Source organism: Typopeltis vanoorti, chromosome 2 (assembly GCF_054136105.1).
Source record: "Typopeltis vanoorti isolate ZY-2024b chromosome 2, IOZ_Tvanoo_1.0, whole genome shotgun sequence".
NCBI classification, from domain to species: domain Eukaryota; kingdom Metazoa; phylum Arthropoda; class Arachnida; order Uropygi; family Thelyphonidae; genus Typopeltis; species Typopeltis vanoorti.
In genome coordinates, this window is record NC_143550.1 from 78819461 (window position 1) to 78839786 (window position 20326).

General features: G+C 38.0%; 1 protein-coding gene across 2 annotated transcripts in view; it reads left to right on the forward strand.

Moving 5' to 3' along the window:
- LOC150109203 (coadhesin-like) overlaps window positions 1–20326 on the forward strand; it is a 252093-nt gene that overhangs the window by 194105 nt on the left and 37662 nt on the right. For both annotated transcript variants that reach the window (XM_090406243.1, XM_090406252.1), the window contains one exon: window positions 1834–1865. In XM_090406243.1, coding sequence (XP_090262369.1) covers window positions 1834–1865 — 32 coding nt within the window. The remainder of the gene's footprint in view (window positions 1–1833; window positions 1866–20326) is intronic.

The window sequence follows — 20326 nt, forward strand, 5'->3', positions numbered from 1 at the left end:
CACCCCCCCCCCCCCCCACCCCCCCCCCCCCCCACCCCCCCCCCCCCCCACCCCCCCCCCCATTGACAGGGTGCCACATGATAAGCTGATATTTAAGTTGCAGCACATAGGTCTGGATGTCAGATTGGTCAACTGGATTCAGGATTGGCTGTCTGATGGGTATCAGAGAGGTGTGTGGTGGGGCAGTTTCAAGGAAGTAGAGGGTTACAAGTGGAGGTCCCACAGGGCTCAGTACTGGGACCTATATTGTTTAACTTTTATATCAATGACATTGTCCGTGGACTGCAAGGGGATATTCGGTTGGTTGCGGATGATGCGAAGCTGGGAAGGGTTATTAGTAATAGTGCAGATGTGGTAGCCCTGCAAGAGGATTTGAATAAGCTAGATAGATGGTCAATTGAATGGGGGTGTCAGTTTAATGCAGCAAAATGTAAGGTCTTGAGGTTTGGGACACATCGATGGGACGCTGCAACTCTATGGGAGGAGTTAAACTGGAGGAAGTAGGAGAGACAAGAGATCTGGGTTTGATGATTGATAGAAACCTGAAATTTAGGGGACATAATACAAAGGTAGTGAAGGTAATGCAGAGGATTGCTGCAGTAATGAGTAGGACACTGACTTGCAGAGATAAAATGGTTATCATTCCGTTGTATAACACTCTGATCAGACCACACTTAGACTACTGTTCTCAGATCTGGTCTCCAGGATTTGAAGGGGATAAATTAACTGTGGAAAGGGTACAAAGGTGGATAACAAAGATGGTGTCGGGACTGTACGATTTTAGTTATGAGAATTGGCTGAGGGAGTGTTGACTGCAGAGTTTGGTGGATAGAAGAAGGAGGGGTGATATGATTGAGACTTTTAAACTGTTGAGAGGTGTTTACAGGGTTGACACTGGGGATTTCTTTTGCTTGGTTGAACAGCGGGAAGGAGTCATGACAGGGGGGACATCTCTGGAGGTTAACAAAGGAAACTGTGAGAAAGAGGGTGAGGAGTGGTTTCTTTGCATGATGGGTGGTTGAACCATGGAATGCATTGCCTGATGGAGTGGTGAGAGCGAGAACAGTCAATGCATTTAAGGAGTGGTATGATAGACTTTGTGTTTCCTAGGAGGGACCTCCCTCGATGAGTCTTGATAGACTTGTGTTTCTTAGAATGGACCTCCCATGGTGAGTCTTTTGACTCCATGGAGGCCTGAATAATAAGAATAATAATAGTAAGTTCACTTAAGTTCTCATATACTCTTTGTTCATTCACTATCAATCTTTTCTTGATCATACTTTCTACACTCATCCCTCATGATGATAAATTGCTCATTGAATAAATCAACTATATGCTCTGCAGCTATTATCAGTCTACTATTTTCATCCAATAACATCATCCTGTCATAATCATTCTTTCTTCTACTTAAAACATATCAGAACTGACTAAAGTGAATGCTCCACCTTTTTAAAGACAGCATTGTTCAGTGTAATACATGTGGAAAGTTTAAATGAGCTACAATTGTGGAGGATATGCTAGATGCTCATTTCTGATGTTAAGCCTTTGTGAAAGTGCTTTTTTTTACATGGAATTTGGTTGTGTTGTTGGATTTTTTGGGGGTACTTTTTTTATTGTTTTTGCAATATTTGGTTGCATTTTGTTTTTATTTATAAAGTACAGCAGTTTGGTTCCACAGTTTAGTCAGATCTCATATATAAATAAATAAACCTTATTATATAACTGTTATATTTTAAGCTGCATTAATTACAGATAATTAGTCTAATACTTTCTCAAATATTAAACTGTTTTTTTAATATCAAACTGATAATTTAATTTTTTTTTTTTATCCAGCTGCTGTATGTGGTGATGATGTTGATGAAAAAGTAAGTTTTTACATTGATATCTATAAAACCAGTGGTGTTCAGCTAGCATAATTTGGTTTGTGATGATTGAGATCACCACAATTAACTGAAAATCACTTGTATAAAAACATTAGACACTTTGAATGAAAGAATGGGAACTAAGCCTATATTCCTGGGTTTGTAATAATCACATGAAAAGTGATGCTTGAAAATATTATTATTTTGGGTAAATACAGGAAGCAGCGAGTGGATTGAATTCTTCATCATCTGCTAAATAAAATCATCTGACAAATCCCTGAAAAAAAAACAAAAAAAAAACATGGTTATGAAGAGTATAAGTTTGAAACAATGCATATGAATGCTCAACTGTAGGTGTTAAAATAATGACTACATAAAAGTTATATTAAAATTTATAGTCACTATATTTATATACATTGATTGTGGTTCATCTGTTGGAACCTTCATAGCTCAGTCAGTACAGATGAAGCCCTTTGCTTGGAAAGACCTGGGTTCTATTCCCAGGTTTTTCCAACCAACAAAAATACAGATTTTATTTACAAAAGTGACTGCTTTTTTTTTTACTGTAGACAATATGAGAGTGACAAGTTTGTTCACAGAATTATTTTTTGTACAAAAACAGCATTTTACCAAAACAACAACAAAAAAAATTCTAAACAGTACTTCAAGAGGAATTTACCTGCAAATTAATAACAGCTGTTCTCCATGGAAAAACCTGCTCCTCAGTCACTTACTGATATCCTCCTTATTCACTTTCCAGAGATGGCCTCTTGATCTACCTTTGTCTCTTTCCACTCTATAAAAAATCTCTTCCACGTTTAACTGATAGTAACCCCTTACCAATTTATATATTTCAATTATATTTTTACCCTTCCCATTTGCAAGGCTGTGCAACTTTCAATCTGCTTTCGTGCACCACATTCCAGAGACCAGAAAGTCAATTGTTTCTGGACCCTTTCTAATATACCTACATCCACATGAAAACCAGGTGGCTAAATCTGCACACAGTAATCTTGATTAATTCCCAATACAATGGAACCATATGGCATGTCACGATCCTCCTCATCAGTGCCATAATTTTTGTATGACTTCACAACTTCGGCAGTGTGATCCCTAACCTTCGGGTTGTTTTTCACTACCACACCCAATTGCTTATCGCCAACAAAATTTCTCCATCAGTTGTGTACTTTGCATCTATCTTTGCCTACCAAATTTATCCCCAACCACTTATCCATTCATACAGTCTATCATGATCTGCCTGTAAGACCACAACAGTGCTTGACTTTTCATTGTTTTTCCTTCCCCAACATTTTTCTCAATTTGGCATCATCTGCAAACAACAGCATATTTCCAGTTAAACATGAATACAAGTTAAACAATAATAGCCCTAAAACAGACCCCTACAGGTGTGCAGGATACTGCTCTTCCTATGTACAACCTGCTAATACCTGACTGCCAGTTACCTATCCAACCTGGCAATCTACTATCTAACTAACTAACCCAATCTGTTCCGGTTTAATTACCAACATGTCATATGGCATTCTATAAGAGGCCTTGCAAATTTCAAGTATACCACTGTGTTGATGTTGGCAATTTCCCTTGTCCAGTGTGTCTGTCTTCAGGTAGCACATAAGTAAATTTATAAAAAAAAATTACCTCCTTTTAACAAACTCTTGCTAACTATCACAGAGATTCTACTATTATCAGCCCAATTCAGTATCCTAGCTCTCACCACTCTCTCCAGAAACACAAATTTTTCTATAGTTTGGAACCTCAGTCTTATCGCCACTTATGTGAAGCAGAAGACTTGACCTGCTTGAAGACTCTTGTTAAACAGATATGCTAAAGCTATTAACTTCCTAAAGCATTCCTTTAAGAAAGGCAATGATATATATCATCAGGTCCTATTGACATCCAATTTACTTAATTTCTCATATGTATTCTGCTCATTCATCTTCTGTCTGTCCTCTCTTATTCTTTCTACACTTAAACTTCTCATGATGTCACACTTATAAGGATGAAATAACCTAATGAATTTCTCATTGAATACCTTCACTATACGAGGGTGGTCTGAAAAGTTTTCAGCCTAGCAATAACAAATAAAATGAAAAATAAAAAATGAAAAATAAAAATAAAAATAATTTCACTTTTATTTTGATTTTATTATGTTGAAAAATAAAAATAATTTTGAAATTATTTTTATTTTTATGTTGAAAAATAAAAATAATTTGAAATAAAAATAATTTCAAAATTTCAAAATTATTTTTATTTTTCAACATAATCTCCCTTAAGACTAATACATTTATTCCAGCGATGCTCCAGCACCATTATCCTGTCCCTGTAGTGGTTCTCAGTAAGATCTGCAAAATACCCCTCTACAGCTGCAATCACTCTTGATTCGAAGTAAAATGCTGACCAGTGAGGAAGATTTTTAGTTTTGGGAAGAGATAGAAGTCAGAGGGAACCAAATCTGGGGAATAGGGTGGCTGTTCCAACAATTCATAGTGCAGATCCTTTACTTTTCCTATTTCCAAAACACCTATATGGGCAGGTGCATTTTCCTGATGAAAGATAATTTTTTTTTCTTCTGCAAACAGGGTCTTTTCTCGTGAATTTTTTCGTCTAGTCTGGTTAAAAGATCGGAATAATATTCCCCAGTTATCGTTTTACACTTTTTAAGATAATTAATAAACAAAATGCCTTTAGCATCCCAAAACACTGATGCCATGACCTTTTCTGCTGATGGAACCGACTTTGTCTTCTTAGGCGTTAAACAACTGGCTTCTATCCACTGTTTTGACTGCTGTTTGGATTCTGGTGTGTAATAGTGTATCCAAATCTCATCCATAATAATAAATCAATGCACAAAATCAATTTTATTCTTATTAAAACGCTCCAAGCACTGTTCAGAGATTTTCATGCAAGTGTGTTTTTGATCTGCTGTGAGCAAGCGTGGCATCCATCTTGCACAAAGCTTTTTCATTTGCAATTCTTAATGCAAAATATAACCTACTACATGTTCTTTTGAAATACCTATAGTCTCAGCAATATCATGCACTCTGACTCTCCGGCCATCCAATACCATATCGTGCACTTGATCAATGATTTCTGTTGTTGTTACACTTTTTTGGATATCTTCACGTGGATCATCTTCAAGGCTGGTACGGCCATGTTTAAACTTGGCAGTCCATTTCTTAATTGTCGAAAATGAAGGAGAAGAGTGCCTATAAACTTTTATGAACTTTGAATGATTTTCTTTTGGTTAAACCTTCTTTTACAATGAATTTTTTAACTGCACGATACTCAATTTTATCCATTTCAAGGGATACAGACTACACTTTTTCTTCAGACAGTTGTACGAAACACAAACTACTTGATAGAATGACTTGCAATTTCACATGGATGCTTATGACAGATGTACTAACTTAGAAAAAAAAATCTTGCCAATAATGTTGTCATCTATGGTCAAGGGCGAGAACTTTTCAGACCACCCTTGCAAAGGTTGGTCGATTGGTAGAGCCTCTTCTACTAATGGCTCACGCAAAAAGTTAAGCAAGTTTAAGTGTGGTTAGTAGTTGGAAGGGGATCAATCGTTCTATGCTGTTGTCACACTCTCCCTTGATGAGTTTTTGGACTCCCTGGAGGTGTCAAATAATAATAATAATAACATATTCTCTGCTGCTGTTACCAGTCTTTCATTTTCAACTATTACCATCTTACCATAATCATTTTTCTTCTACTTGTCAGATATCAAAAGAATTCTCTAGGATTTTTCTTGGACTAATTGGCTAATTTTTGCTCATACTGCAAAAGTGCACTCTGAGTACGACTGAATACCTTTCTTGCTTGCTCTGCACATGCAACTGATTATTACCATTATTCATCTTGTGCTAACCTTACAGTGCCTTCTTCTTCTTCCACACTGCATGTTTAATTTCTTCATTGATCCATATTACACCTACTTTTTCAGTCTTTTGACTTTTGGAATATATTCAGAAATTACTGTTGTTAAATAGTTCTTAATCTGTGCCGTTGCATTTATCTCCTTTCTTCACTGCACACTATGGCTTCAAGCTTCTTTCAACTCATGTTAATGTTTAGTGGGATAAACACACTTCTATAGATAATAAATGCAAACTAAATTTATTTAGTTAATAAAGTTCCAGTTTAATATTATTACACCAATATTTTACCTTGTCACAATGGCATTTTCATGGGCCAAAGAAATACATGAAGCACACTAGCAAGATAGCAAACGCAGACTAAGTGTGAATGGTGGGATCCTACAGTCCTAATTAGCACTTTCTATGAATGCTATGATAGAAACTTGCTAAAGGTCTCACAGTGGTGGTATCTCCAATTTTTGGTAAAGTGAGGCAGCTGAATTTGTTAAGATTTAGCAAGTTGTAATGCTGAAGCAGATAATATGAATAGGCTCTCGGATTTAAAACCACTCTTATAAGAGGGAGATTTATCCCACTGAATCTGTGATCTGTATCCATGACATGGTTTGCTACTCCAGAATGACTGTAGTAGGTAATGGACCTTTGTCCTTCCTGGCAGATGTTAACTGTTTTTTCTCTTTGTCCAAAAAATACTTTGCACGAGCAAGAGATGCAGTAGACTCCAGGATGGTCTAAATGATAGACAGGATCATTTGGTGAGGGGATAAGGGTAGCTGGTTTTTGGTATGACTTAAAGCAGATCTGTATATGTTATACTTTTTTTAGAGCACATAAATGTTTTTCCTGAGTTGTCCCTTATATAGGAAATGGCAATAGATATTTGTATTCTGAATTTTTGAGGATAGGGTTTGGGAGATGAGTAGAAAGGTTGGTTGATTTTGTAAAGGAAAAAGCCATTGTTTAAAAAAGTCTTCCAGATGTATAGTATTCCTGTGGAGAGACTAATGGGGTCAGAGCAAATGGTTCCAGTATGATTTGCTAATGAGATTTGGAATCGTGGTTGACAGTAGACTGAAGTTTAGAGGGCATATCGCAAGTGTTGCAAAGACTGCACATCAGAGTGCTGCTATGATAAGAAATATTCTAACATGTAGGAATAAGGAAGTGGTTGTGCCATTATATGAAGCACTGGTTGGAACACAGCTGATCGGGACTGATTTTGCACATTTTGAGAAATCCCTAGAACCAGAAGTCACAGGCGTCAGATCATCTGAATGAGGTGGCCTTGCAGTGGAAATTGCACTGCTGATCACTCTGGCTTCCATGAATTCTCAAAGAACCTCCTATATCGATTGATCAACGTGTGGAAGGGGGGGGTCCATTCTGAATGAAAATGACTGAATCCATGCACTGGTGCCACTCCTATAGCTGTGGCATAGCAAAGTTGTCTATCATATCGTGATACCTCTCGGCAGTAACTGAGCAGGTCACAGGACCTGACTGGCGAATGTCCTCAAAGAAGAATGGTCCAATGATAAACGTAGCTGTAAACCCTCACCAGACAGTAACTTTTTGGGTGAATCCAAAGGAATTTGTTGAATTGCATGCAGATTTTGTGTAGCCCATACCTGGCAATTGTTTGAATTCACAACTCCATTCACATGAAAGTGAGCCTCATATCCCTGCAAAATCATTCACACTCTGCAGCATCCAACTCCACTCGAGCAAGGAATGTTAAAGCGAATGACGACTTTCAAAGTCCTGTGGGTGCAACTCCTGTGTCAGGGTTATTTTGAGTGGTTAGAAACACAGAATCTTCCATAGCATTTTCCAGACACTTGTGTAAGGCACATTCATGTATCTTAGTACAGCATGCACACTGCAGGACCCAATGCTGTTATTCATGGCCTGCTTCACAATGGCAGTAGCAGTTTCATTCACTTGTGAAACTGATTGGTTTGCGACCTCTGCCAGGTCTAATTCCCAATGATCCCGTTTCTTCAATATGATTAATCATTCATCACATAGTACATGGAGATATTGGACCTTGTCAATTATCGCCAGTTGCTTTGCAATATGCTGTTGCTTTGCAACAGAACTGCAGTTGTTTATGGAAGTATGACTTCATGAGCAAAGCATGCTGGTTCAAGGTTAGTGCCATCACTGTGGACAGTATTAATAATCAGAATGAAGGGGAGAATCCTGTGTCAATCAATTTAAATCCTCCTGGCACCTGCCGAGTTGCATGGTATACAATTTCCATGCATTTGGTATTTACAATGCCCTTGGCGGCAAATTTTGGAATTTTTTTTTTTTCAGATATCACTTCTGCATGATGCACCATGTATTCCTGCAAAGCTTTACAGCATTTGGATCACAGGATAGTGCTCCAAGGCCTTAAATAGGAGTGCTTTAATTTTGTTCATCCTGTAGAATAAATCCTCTAACCCCTTTTGTAGGTTTTCGATTTTACTAATTAATTAATTAAAGAAGTTCTGCGCTTGCAGTGTTTGTAGTGTGGGGCTTGTTTGTTTGTTATAAAATCTTTAAAATGTTGAGTGAGGTATACTGACTGCCATCAAAAGATCGTGGTGGCTTTGTCTATACATGAGCTAAATTTTAATTTTGGTTGCTCCGTGAAGTGATTCAGTGACTGAAGGGATAATAGCAAGAATGCAGCTGGAAGAGTGGATGCCTATCTGATAGTGAAGAGAGAGAGATATATATTATAAAAGAGAATCGAAATAGTAGTAAGAAAGTATATAAAAGCGAAGATCCCACATATTTACTCCCTCATTTCTTCTAAACCTACAGGAACACGACAAACAGCTCCGCATCTCTTCCTTTTATATTTGCTGAGTTGTTTGTTGTGTGTTCCTGTAGGTTCCTTTAGAAGGATATCAGCAGATTAATTTGTTCTTGGCCCAGCTGACACAGTCCATTTTATTGCTATAGGCCTTGCTTCTCCCCATATGTGTGAGTGATATTTAAAAAAAAAAAGGAAGGAAGAAAGAAAGAAAGGAATTGGACTACTATGACAGACTGCATTTTATACTTAAATGGAAAATGATGTTGAAAATGGGAACCATACGATGATCTCTAACATGGTTTATGATAACTCCAACCATCAGGAAAGTCATTGTTTGCTCAAGTCCATCTGATAACCAAGAACAACTTTGATAAGCCACATGCAATATTAGTACATTATACCAAACTAGAAAAATTGAGAAATAATAGAAGAGGCTAAATGTGAATAAAGACATAATGGGCTTTAAGGAGACTATATAGATAATAAACTGAAAAATCCGCTCTCCAGCCAAAAGGCTGCGGGTTCGAATCCCACCATTGGCATGGATGTTTGTGATTGTCTGTGAAACTACTAGTGGTGGGAGTGGTGGTCATCTGTAGATAGTGTTGGTTAAGATGCATTCCTTGTAGTTGGTGGATTGAGTGGTGGAGACAGAGTTGTAGAGCAAGTGCCCTACCTCGATGAGTCCATGAACTCCCTGGAGGTGTTATAAAATAATAATAATAATAAAGAGAGGAGTTGGGGTCTTGATGAGAAAAGGAATTTCAAAAGGTATTTTTCAATATTGAACTGCTAGTGATGGAATCATACATATCAGAATTGCAGGAAAAAATTGACATATACTACCAGCCGTTTGACTGTAGATTGTATGGGGAACAGGGGCGAATTCTCCAAGCTTGCTATGCTTACTGCACAAGCTCATTACTTGAGTAATGAGAAGTAATATTTTTTTTACTTAAGTATAAAGAGCTAATAAGCTTCATTTCGGCAATGAAAACATTACTTAAATTAAGGGGATATTAAATCCCACATAGTTTTAAAACCGAATAAGAAACTCAAAGATTGGAATCAGAGAGTTTCTTGCCGAATATAGTAAACTATAAAGTATCGGCGACACTAGCGTTAGCCAATGCAAGTGATCCTAGTACGTAGTACAATACCGGGGCGCTCGTTGCAAAGGTGGGGAAGTTCAGATCGCTATTCTTAGGTATTTTCCATAATGTAAAAACACATTTCCTAGGAAATGTATGCTGTTATTACATTATGGAGGGAAGTCACTACCCAGACCGGTTTCAGCCTTTTTTGAGGCTTCATCAGTGAGTAGCTAGACCTAATACTAAAGTGTATAGCGAAAAGTGCTTATGTACTCTGCGAACAAGTTTTCCGAACAGGTGCAACCATTAAGTTACTTAAGTATAAAGAGCTAATAAGCTTCATTTCGGCAATGAAAACATTACTTAAATTAAGGGGATATTAAATCCCACATAGTTTTAAAACCGAATAAGAAACTCAAAGATCGGAATCAGAGAGTTTCTTGCCGAATATAGTAAACTATAAAGTATCGGCGACACTAGCGTTAGCCAATACAAGTGATCCTAGTACGAGTGCCCCGGTATTGTACTACGTACTAGGATCACTTGCATTGGCTAACGCTAGTGTCACCGATACTTTATAGTTTACTATATTCGGCAAGAAACTCTCTGATTCCGTTCTTTGAGTTTCTTATTCGGTTTTAAAACTATGTGGGATTTAATATCCCCTTAATTTAAGTAATATTTATTTGTTAATAAATGCATGCATTTATAAGCATTCCATTTAGGCTTTTATTTTTGTAGACAGAAGACGTCTTAAGCTTGCACAGCAATAATTGAGCTTTGCATTGTGTATTGAAGGCTAATGCTTGCTCGTCTAGTCAAAGCTACTTTGGCTTGCTCAGTTGTAGGAGCTTCCAGGTCCTTGCAGCAGTACTGTGATTTCATGCACACGCACAGCCATTTCATGTCATCTCACTCTGTTGCTTAAACACGGGCCATACGCAGTCAAAGTAGCTCTAGCCAGTGAGCTTCAGCCAGCCTTTACAAGTGCGTGTGTGTTGCTTGGGAAAATTAAGTTACAACCAACTTTTTATGACGATGTTATTGACCACTTCATAAAAAAGAACCGTAGGGGAGAATATGTATTCAAGTAGCTAAATTGAAAAAGATAGAATATCATTTGTAAAATAAATGTTGTATTTGTATGATTAAATGTACATACATTTCTAAATATATAGTTTTAAATGGTCAGTAATTCATTATTCCGTTAATCAGACTTCAATCACAATTCTCACTCCCTGAATGATAACAAGAGCAAGCATGAATTTCATGCCAAGCATTCGCCCCTGATGGGGAAGTATGTGAGATATAATGATATTCTGATCATTATGGGAAGCTTAGGTGCAAACAGTAGAAATTGGAGAAAGAGTTAACAAGGACTGTTCCAGTACTTGTTAACTCTGTACTTGAAAGAGGTGTAAGCTTAATTGAATTTTGCTAACAAAATGATCTGATGATAATGAACCTTATTTCAACAATCAAAGAGACATATATATATGTATATATCAGCCGAAGCCCAGAGTTTAAAATAAAAACCAGATTGATTATTTGTAAAGATTTTGCAAAGATTTTAAAATATTATTTTGCAAACAAAAACAAAATTAGTAGGAGATATATGCTCAGACCCTGACCAGTTGTTTCAAAATTAAAAATAAGACAAATAAAAACACGTCTGGATTTTAATTACCTCAAAATAAGTATGAGACAACTAAAATTAAAAGTTGTTCTGAATACATTAGAAAGTTTCATTTACCATATGAAATTTATTTATTTATTTATTTGTATGGAGTTCCCTCCCTTTTCTTCCCCCTCCCTATTGGGGCGAGTTGAGCCCCCCTCATGGCGGTTAAATATTTATGGCTGTAGATCCGCGTGTTCACTGGGCCAGTTTGCCTGCTTGCGGGATGAAAAACCCCAGATAAACTTAGGGGGAAAACCCTGCTGTTTACGCCCAAGACCTAGTAACTTGGCTATGGCTGAGGAAGATCCTTAAGCTCCTCACGTCGGCGACAGGAATCGAACCTAGGACACTCCTTCCCCAGGCATATGGTTGCAAAGCGCAAAGCCACTAGGCTAACCGCACGGACACCATATGAAATGGAAACTGATATCTCCTTGAAATATTTCAAGACAACTTAAAACTGCTACCTATGACTATGTTACTGAAAGATCCAAAATAGTGACCATGGAAAGAAAGTATACTAAATAAAGAAAAATCAGAATATAAAACTTTAAAAAAATTCATAAGAATGTAAGCATGTTAGTAACAATGAGAGGTCAAAAAACATCCCATAATAATAAATATAATTAAAAAATCGAAATGAGACCTAGACATAAATCAACAAATTCAAAAAGAACACAAACAAATAGATGAAGCACGAACAAGAAAACGAAAGATATATGAACTTTTCACTGAATCATCATCATCATGACTATCAAGGATTTAGGCCTAGAGTGGCCTGTTCCAGCATTAGAAGTCATAGTTGAATATTTTAAGATGACATCCTGGCTTTCTTTTTCTTAATGCCTTGTACTTTACGGCTTGTTTTGGTAATCTTTCTGTTTTCAATGAAGAAAAAATTATTCTGAGAAAACTATAAGAAGAAATGTAAGAAAACGAAGCTCTTACATTTTTCTCGCATCATCTCTGTGAAAGGAAACTAAACAAAATATCAGGCAATGTATTCTGGACGCTATTGAGAAGGCTTAGAAATTGAATAAAGTACAGCAAAAGGAAAGAGTAATTGTGAAGATGACATCATGATCATCATGTTTTTCAAGAATTTAGGCCTAGAGTGGCCTGTTCCAGCCTGAGAAGTCATCGTTGCATCTCTTTAGAGGAGCTATTGGTTTTCTTTTTCATTATGGTTTGTAATTAATTTAAGGCTTGTTTTGGTAATCTTTCTGTTTTCATTCTTTCAACTTGTTCCATCCATTTATGTTTATATTTATGATACTTATTATTTGGTCCTTTTCACTAAAATTGATACATAATATTGGATTTATTGGACCATGGTATTGATAAACATTTATACATAATTGTCGACTAGTTTCACCAGCTGTGTCTGTCTGGCTTTGTCAAGACGAGAAAGGTTATATTAATATTAAATGCAAAAACAAAAGAATGCCGTTCTTTTGTTTTTGCATTTAATATTAGTATAACCTTTCTCGTCTTGATAAAGCCAGACAGACACAGCTGGCGAAACTAGTCGACGATTATGTATAAATGTTTATCAATACCATGATCCAATAAATCCAATATTATTATTATTATTATTATTATTATTATTATTATTATTATTGAGTCTAAGAACTTCAGGGAGTCCTTAGACTCATCGAGGGAGGCCATAAACATGTCCACACAACTATACGACATTCTCACAGTATCCATCATACCTTGCCTTGAACTCACTCACCGTCATAGCACCCACAACAGACTCTGACAGCTTATTCCACTCATTTACCACTCTAAAAGTAAAGAACCCAGCTCTAACACCCTTGCTAACCACACTCTTGCCCAGCTTCCATAGGTGTCCCCTAGTTCTCCCACCACCAGTCCTGATCTCAAAAATACCCTCTGAATTAATCCTATAGGAAACCCTTTAGCAATTTGAATGTCTCAATCATATCTCCCCTTTTCTGCCTATCAACTAATTTCTGCAACCCACAAATCTTCAACCTGTTCTCATATGGTTCATTCCATAGACCCGATATCATCTTAGTCACTCGCCTCTGGATCCTCTCCACCTCCTCTCCATCAAGAAGTAACCTAGGTGACCAAATCTGGGCACAGTAGTCGAGATGAGGTCTTATCAAGGCACAGAGGTACAATAACTTGCTTGTCTCTGCTCGTCAAGGTAGTTTTCAACAACCAAGTGAGTTGATGAGCTGATTTAGCTACTTTTGCAATGTGCCACCTAAACTTCATCTCCCTATCCACCAACACTCCCAAGTCCCTGGCCTCATCAATCTCCTGGAGTACAGTTCTGCCAATGTGGTATACTGCTGCTAATCTTTTCACCCCAAAATGCATAACGTTACTTTTGTCACATTAAATTGAAATCCATTCTCCTTAACCCAGAACTCCAATTTATCCAAGTCGTCCTGCAAGATTTTGACATCTTCTGCATTCACTATCACCCTACCCAACTTTGCATCATCAATGAACAAATAAACTGTTCCTCTTAGATCCTTCCCTATATCGTTAATGTACAAATAAAACAGCAGTGGTCCAAGAACAGAACCCTGCGGCACACCACTAGTCACGGGCCGTCTTTTGGACTCTACTCCTGAAGAAACTACTCTTTGATATCTCTCCATCAACCACCCACCTATCCATCTTACCAACCCTATATCCATTCCCATATGTCGTAGTTTACAGATTAGAATTCCATGTGATATCCTGTCAAATGCCTTTGTCAGGTCCAGCAGTATCACTGTAAACCCATTACCCTTATCCAGTTCAGCCGTCACCTTGTTATAAAACTTGAGCAAGTTACTGAGGCATGATCTACCCTTCACAAAGCCATGCTGTCCCCCATACAGTATCTCATTTTCATCAATCCATTCCTGTATTTTTCCCTTGACTACTTTCTCCAAGACCTTGACACCAACTCCTGATATGCTGATCGGTTGATAATTTGCAACCGTAGTCTTGGATCCTCCTTTATGCAGTGGAACTATTTTCTCCTCTTTTCACACCTTAGAGACTAAACCAGACCCGAGACTCAGATTAAACAACATGGTCAAGGGCACTGATAATTCTTTAGCCGCTTCACGCAAGACCCGTGCCGGTATACCATCCAATCCCACAGATGTATTCACATTAAGGTTCTGTAATAGACTATTCACCTCCACTTCATTCATCACAATTCCCATATAAACTAATAGTTCCTTCATTTTTTCAATGTCACCACCTGGATGATATACTTTTGCAAAGTGCTCGCTCAGTAACTCCACTATATTGATTGATTCAGTAACCTCCTTACCATCATCATTCCTTAAAATCATTTTGCCGTGTACAGTTTTTTCTTGCTTGCAGCATATTGAAAGAACTGTTTGGGATTCTCTTTAGCTTGCATAGCTAGTTTTCTTTCATAATCTGCTTTTGCTTTTTTTACCACACTCGTTACCCTTCTAGCCTGAAGGGTAACGAGTGAGAAAGAAAGAAAGAAATTAAAAAGGAATTAGAAAGGAATTTAAAGAAAGAGGTAACCTGTAGGTCACCTCTTTCTTTAAATTCCCTCCACAGTTGTTTCTTTTTTTGCAGCTCAAACTTAATGGTGTTATTCATCCATTTAACCCCTACTTGTTTACTATTCGGACCCTAGGTATACAATCAGCCTTAATCTCCTGTAAATGCTCCTGGACCACTTCCCATGCTCTATCGACGTCCAGCTGTTGGATCCTAGTTGTTCTTAATCTTTACCTTGGATCTGATATGTTAATGTTCTTAAACAACTGATAAGTTGTAAGTTGATTTCTAATGCAAATATAGAGAAAATTTATATTTTAAGACTGCGCCACTTTATATCTGAATTAGTTCAAGAACTGAAGAAAAACCAGCTCACAACTATCTCTCCTTTTAGGTGTTAATATTGTATATACTGGCCGAGTATGTTTAACTTACTTATTTTACCCGCTTTGGTTCGAATATTTTATGAATGGTGCAGTAAAAGAGATTCAGGCAAATGTTTGTTTTAGATAAACAAAAAAACATTTAATTTTAAAATCACAAATTTTACACTTAGGATCAAATCACCAATTAAGTTATTATAAACACTTCAGCCTTTCTGATAATACTGTCATACAAACTCAGACAATGGTAATTCTGTTATCTGTAATACAATCTTCTCACAGTTCCTTTTAGTTATTTAATAAAGTTCCTTAATACAATAAAATTTGCAGTAACACCTCTTCACAAACAAGCACTTTTAATTTGATACTTCATCTAATTCTCCGCAATAGTGTTAGTATCAGGGAATTCTAAGATGAAACTCACACACTTCTCTGTACAGTAATATTAAGGTTGGAATAATCTTACCGATAATCTTTTTTCTTCTTTAACTTACACACAAACACTTTTTATAACTGTAAACACTTAAACAGCATACGGCACTCATTAAAATAAATATTCTAAGCAATAACTGAATTAATCGTCGGTCACTACACACATAAATAAACGCCGTTGCATAAAGTACTACTGATTAGTCATGAAATAAGGCAACATACAATAATTCCTTAACTTGAGGTTTTATATGCACAGTTGTTCATTCCTCCAGCATTCAATTTAATCCTTTAGGTACTATAATTCTTGACACCGCTATCATTAAACACAACTCTGTTGCTTCTAATTATTCTCTAGTTACTTCGTGCTATGCTTCAAGTTTCCGTGTGTCCTTGAAAGGTCGGCCCTGAAATTAAATCTCAACTCAAGTAATCGCTAGTCTATCTGTATCACTTAGCTATCTTCCATAGCTTTATTTGTTATTCCGAAACTTATAAGCTAACCATTTCTCGACTAGTAGACTTTATTTAGCTGCTTGAGTGACTTGCCGACTCGCTATTATTGCACTGTGATTTTCGAATGCTCCGATTCCAACCTAATGCCAATCCCTCTCTAATAAATCTCTAATGCTTCTCTTTTTGGAACTTCATTGGCTACAGCATTGCCAATTAAGGGTATTGGATTGAATGAATCAATCACCGCATCTCACGGTCGATTGATTCCATTCGTCTGCTTCTCTTTTTCTAGTAACTAGTAACATTTCTGGCTTAACGGGTGAAGCAGAAGCTTTTCATATTCCCGGCTATCTTAATAGAGACTGTGAGTAGAAAGAGTTTATGAGCTATATTGCTCGCCCTGAGTGGGCTAGGAGATTAATCCTTAGTGAGGGGGTTGAGGATGGCTTTAGGTCTTTTGTGCTTAGAATAGTCCATTGCATCATAGTCAGCGGCCAGTTGGATCAGTCTGTTAGGATGCACAGTTGCTTTTGAAAAGAATTTGGTTGCTATAGTTTGCATGAAGGTGTAGATATAGGGGACCTCCGTGTCGCGGTGCAGTTGGACAGTTCGGATGAACCATGGAGCGCCCAGGATCATTCTAAGACACTTGTTCTGAATGCGTTGTAATTTAATGATATTTGAGTTTGAAGTATGCCTCCAGGCCGGTGAGGCATAGGTGAGTATTGGACGAACCATCAGTTTGTATATGAGAAGTTTGATTCTGGTGCTCGGTTTACTGTTTCTGTTTATTAGCGGATAGAGCTGGGCTATGGTTTTTGATGTGTTTGCACAGAGAGTCTTGATATGGGAGTTGAAAGTCAGTTTACTGTCCATTACTACACCGTGATACTTGATCTCTGTTTTCCACTGAATTTTTGTGTTAAGGAGGAGAATATCTTCTTTGGGAAGCACTGATCTTCTAGAGAATAAGACGGCTATGCTCTTCTGAGGATTCACCTGGAGTCGCCATTTGGCAAAATATTGTTCTATTTGCAGTAGGTTTTCTTGCAGTTTCTTGATGGCTAAGTGAGGCTTTAATGATCTGGCCAATATCGCTGTGTCATCAGCGTAAAGAGCTTTAATTGAAGATAATGGGTTGTGTGGTATATCATGCAGGTATAAGGAGAATAGGATTGGTGCTAGTAAGGACCCTTGTGGAACTCCAGCCAAGATGTGTTTCTGTGAGGACACTACTCCACTTAATCTCACTTGCATGCGTCTATCGCAGAGGTACGTCTTGATGAGTTGAATGATTCCGATTGGAACACCGGATGATATAAGCTTGTATAGCAAGCCATAATGCCAAACCTTGTCAAATGCACTGGCTAAGTCTAGGAAAACAGCCCCAGTGCATTGACGCCAGTTAAAACCTGTAATGATATGTTCCACCAATCTGTGTATTTGTTGTGTGGTACTATGCAACTATCTGAAGCCAAACTGCTCCTCAGGCAGGATGTTTAACTGGAGTACAGAATCTTGAAGCCTAGTAAGAATTACCTTCTCAGCAATTTTTCCGAGATTAGAGATGAGACCGATTGGTCTGTAATTCTGTGGCAAAGTGGGATCCTTTCCAGGTTTATGAATTGGAACAATGTATGCCAATTTCCAGTAGGAAGGGAAATACTTGTAGTGAAGTATGGAGTTGATTATGTTTGCCAAATGAACAATAGCTTTGCGAGGTAGAAGTTTTATAACTTTGTTGGAGATACCGTCAGGTCCAGGAGCCTTTTTATTTTTGAATTTCTGAATAATAGCATATATTTCAGCAGGTGAGGTGGGTGTAATTTGAGTAGAATGTGTGGGAGCAGACTTGAGCGAATATCTGACATTACGGTGTATCTTGTAGATATGACTAATGTCAAGGTGATCGTATGCGGGTTTGCATTGATTTTCAAGGTGATTAGCAATTGCCTCAGCTTTATCAGCATCAGTGTGGATGAGACCTGAATCTGTTTGCAAAGGGGGAAGAGGTTTATTTTTGTTCTTGATCTTTCGGATAAGATTCCATACAGGGTGGCTGTCAGTGGAGATGGAGGTCAGTTTTTCTTCCCAGAGTTGAGTTCTATGAGCTGCGAGTGCATCTCTCACTGCAGAGTTTAACCTATTTAAGATCCGTTTATCTTGTGGCGCCCTAATGTTATGGTATCTTTTTCTAGCCCTTTTTTTCCCTAATCAGATTCATAGTATCTTCAGGCAGGTGGTTGGATTTGTGGGTGGTTGCAGGGGTAGTAACTGCTGCACAGGCTGCTGTAATCTGTTCTGTTAGATTTTTGACAGCTATATCAATTTCCTCTTTTGACTTAATGATGGGAACAGGACCAATATATTTTGGAAGCACCTTGGAGAGCCTTTCCCAAGGAATAAATGAGTGAGGGGGTGGGGATAATTTTTCAAGATTTCCTAATTTTAACCGTATTGGATTATGATCTGATGATAAATCATTGATTGTCATTAAATTGTATTGGAGTCTGATGTGCTGCAGTATGGCTATGTCCAATACATCAGCCCTGCCATAGGTGTTGTGATGGGTGGGATCAGCAGGGCCTATTATGTGAAGGTTGTTGAAATCAGCATAGTTCTGTAGTATCTGTCCATTTTTGTTAGTGGAGTGGCTATTCCAGGTAGAATGCTTGGCATTTAAATCACCTGCCACAATGGTAGGCTCTCCAGTATCAAATATAGCGTTCAAATCAGAAGGTAGTAATGATTTTTGAGGTGGATGGTATGCTGCAAAAATTTTTAATTTGCCTACTGAGCTCGTGAGAATCTCGATGCCAGTGACCTCGAGATTGGAGGTAGAAGGAATGTTTATGGAGTGATGAGAGATAAAATTCTTGATGAAAATTGCCGTGCCTCCACCTCTGTGGGTTGATCTGTCAGTTCTATACGACTGATATCCATAAATTTTGGGATTGTCCGCTGGGCTTAGATGCATTTCATTTATTAATAGAACATCTGGCCGATGTCTGTGGGCAAAATTTTGGAGTTCTAGGATCTTATTCCTTAAGCCATTTGCATTCCAGGCTATTATCTCTAGGGCTTCTGGTTTTAATTTTTTACCGTTCATTAGTGAGCGCTGAAATGATGACTTGAGTGTCTTTTAGAAATCTGTTAGTAGAACTTTGTGAAGGATTAGATCTGCTGGAATCTAATAGCATATTTGCCAGGGATGCGGTAATGATAGCTGTCAAATTTGGACGTGATGGTGACTGTTCTAGAGATGTCTGTTTAGGGCGGGTTACATCTGCATATGTCCTGGACTGCCAATTTAGAGTCGTTTTTGGAGGGACCTCAGTTTTCAGCAGATGGGCTTCTGAGCCTTTATTCTGAACTTTAGGAGGCTGTGAAGTAGCCGCAGATGTAGGTGAACTGATGTAAGGAGAGAATGTTCCCTCTTCAGATTTCCTGTTACGTGGATTGTACAAGCATCCTCTGTAGTTGGATGTGTGAGGACCGCCACAATTGGCACATTTGGCAGGGGTAGATTTTGGTTTAGAACAGGTGTTCGTTGGGTGACCAACCCCACACTTCAAACATTTAAATTCGGCCCTACACATTTTCTGGGCATGCCCAAACTTTTGACATCTATGGCATTGCCCAGTAGAAGCTCTCTTCCTTAACGGTTCTACCGAGATTTTCAATCCACAGATGGTTGTCAAGTCATATATGTGTTTATAGGTTTGACTGATCTCGATCAGCACTAATGGCATTGGAGTCTTGTCCCTCCTGGTCATCCTGCTGACCTTGATTGGTGGTAAATCACTCGAGTGCAGGTCTGTGATGATTTCGTCGGTGGAGATATCCTCAGGTACGCCTCTAATCATAACCTTGAGATTTTTTTCCGAACCGAGTGAAAAAGTATGGTACTGAATTCCTCTGGAATTTAGTTCTGTTGTTAACCTACGATAGTCTGTGACAGTTTTAGGGTGAATTTTTACACCATCTGCGATATTCTTTGCATTGTTATATGAGATCTTTAGGTTGTTCATTATGTTCTTTAGAGTCATCCATTTGTTCTTCTCACGCAGGATAATCGGGGGGGGGATCTTTTCCCTTGCGGAGGTAGGTGGGTCTGGGGCAGAGCCATCTTCTTCCATGACATCTATAATTGGTGATTCAGAGGTCGCAGTTTTGCGCTTTTTGCTTGCGCGT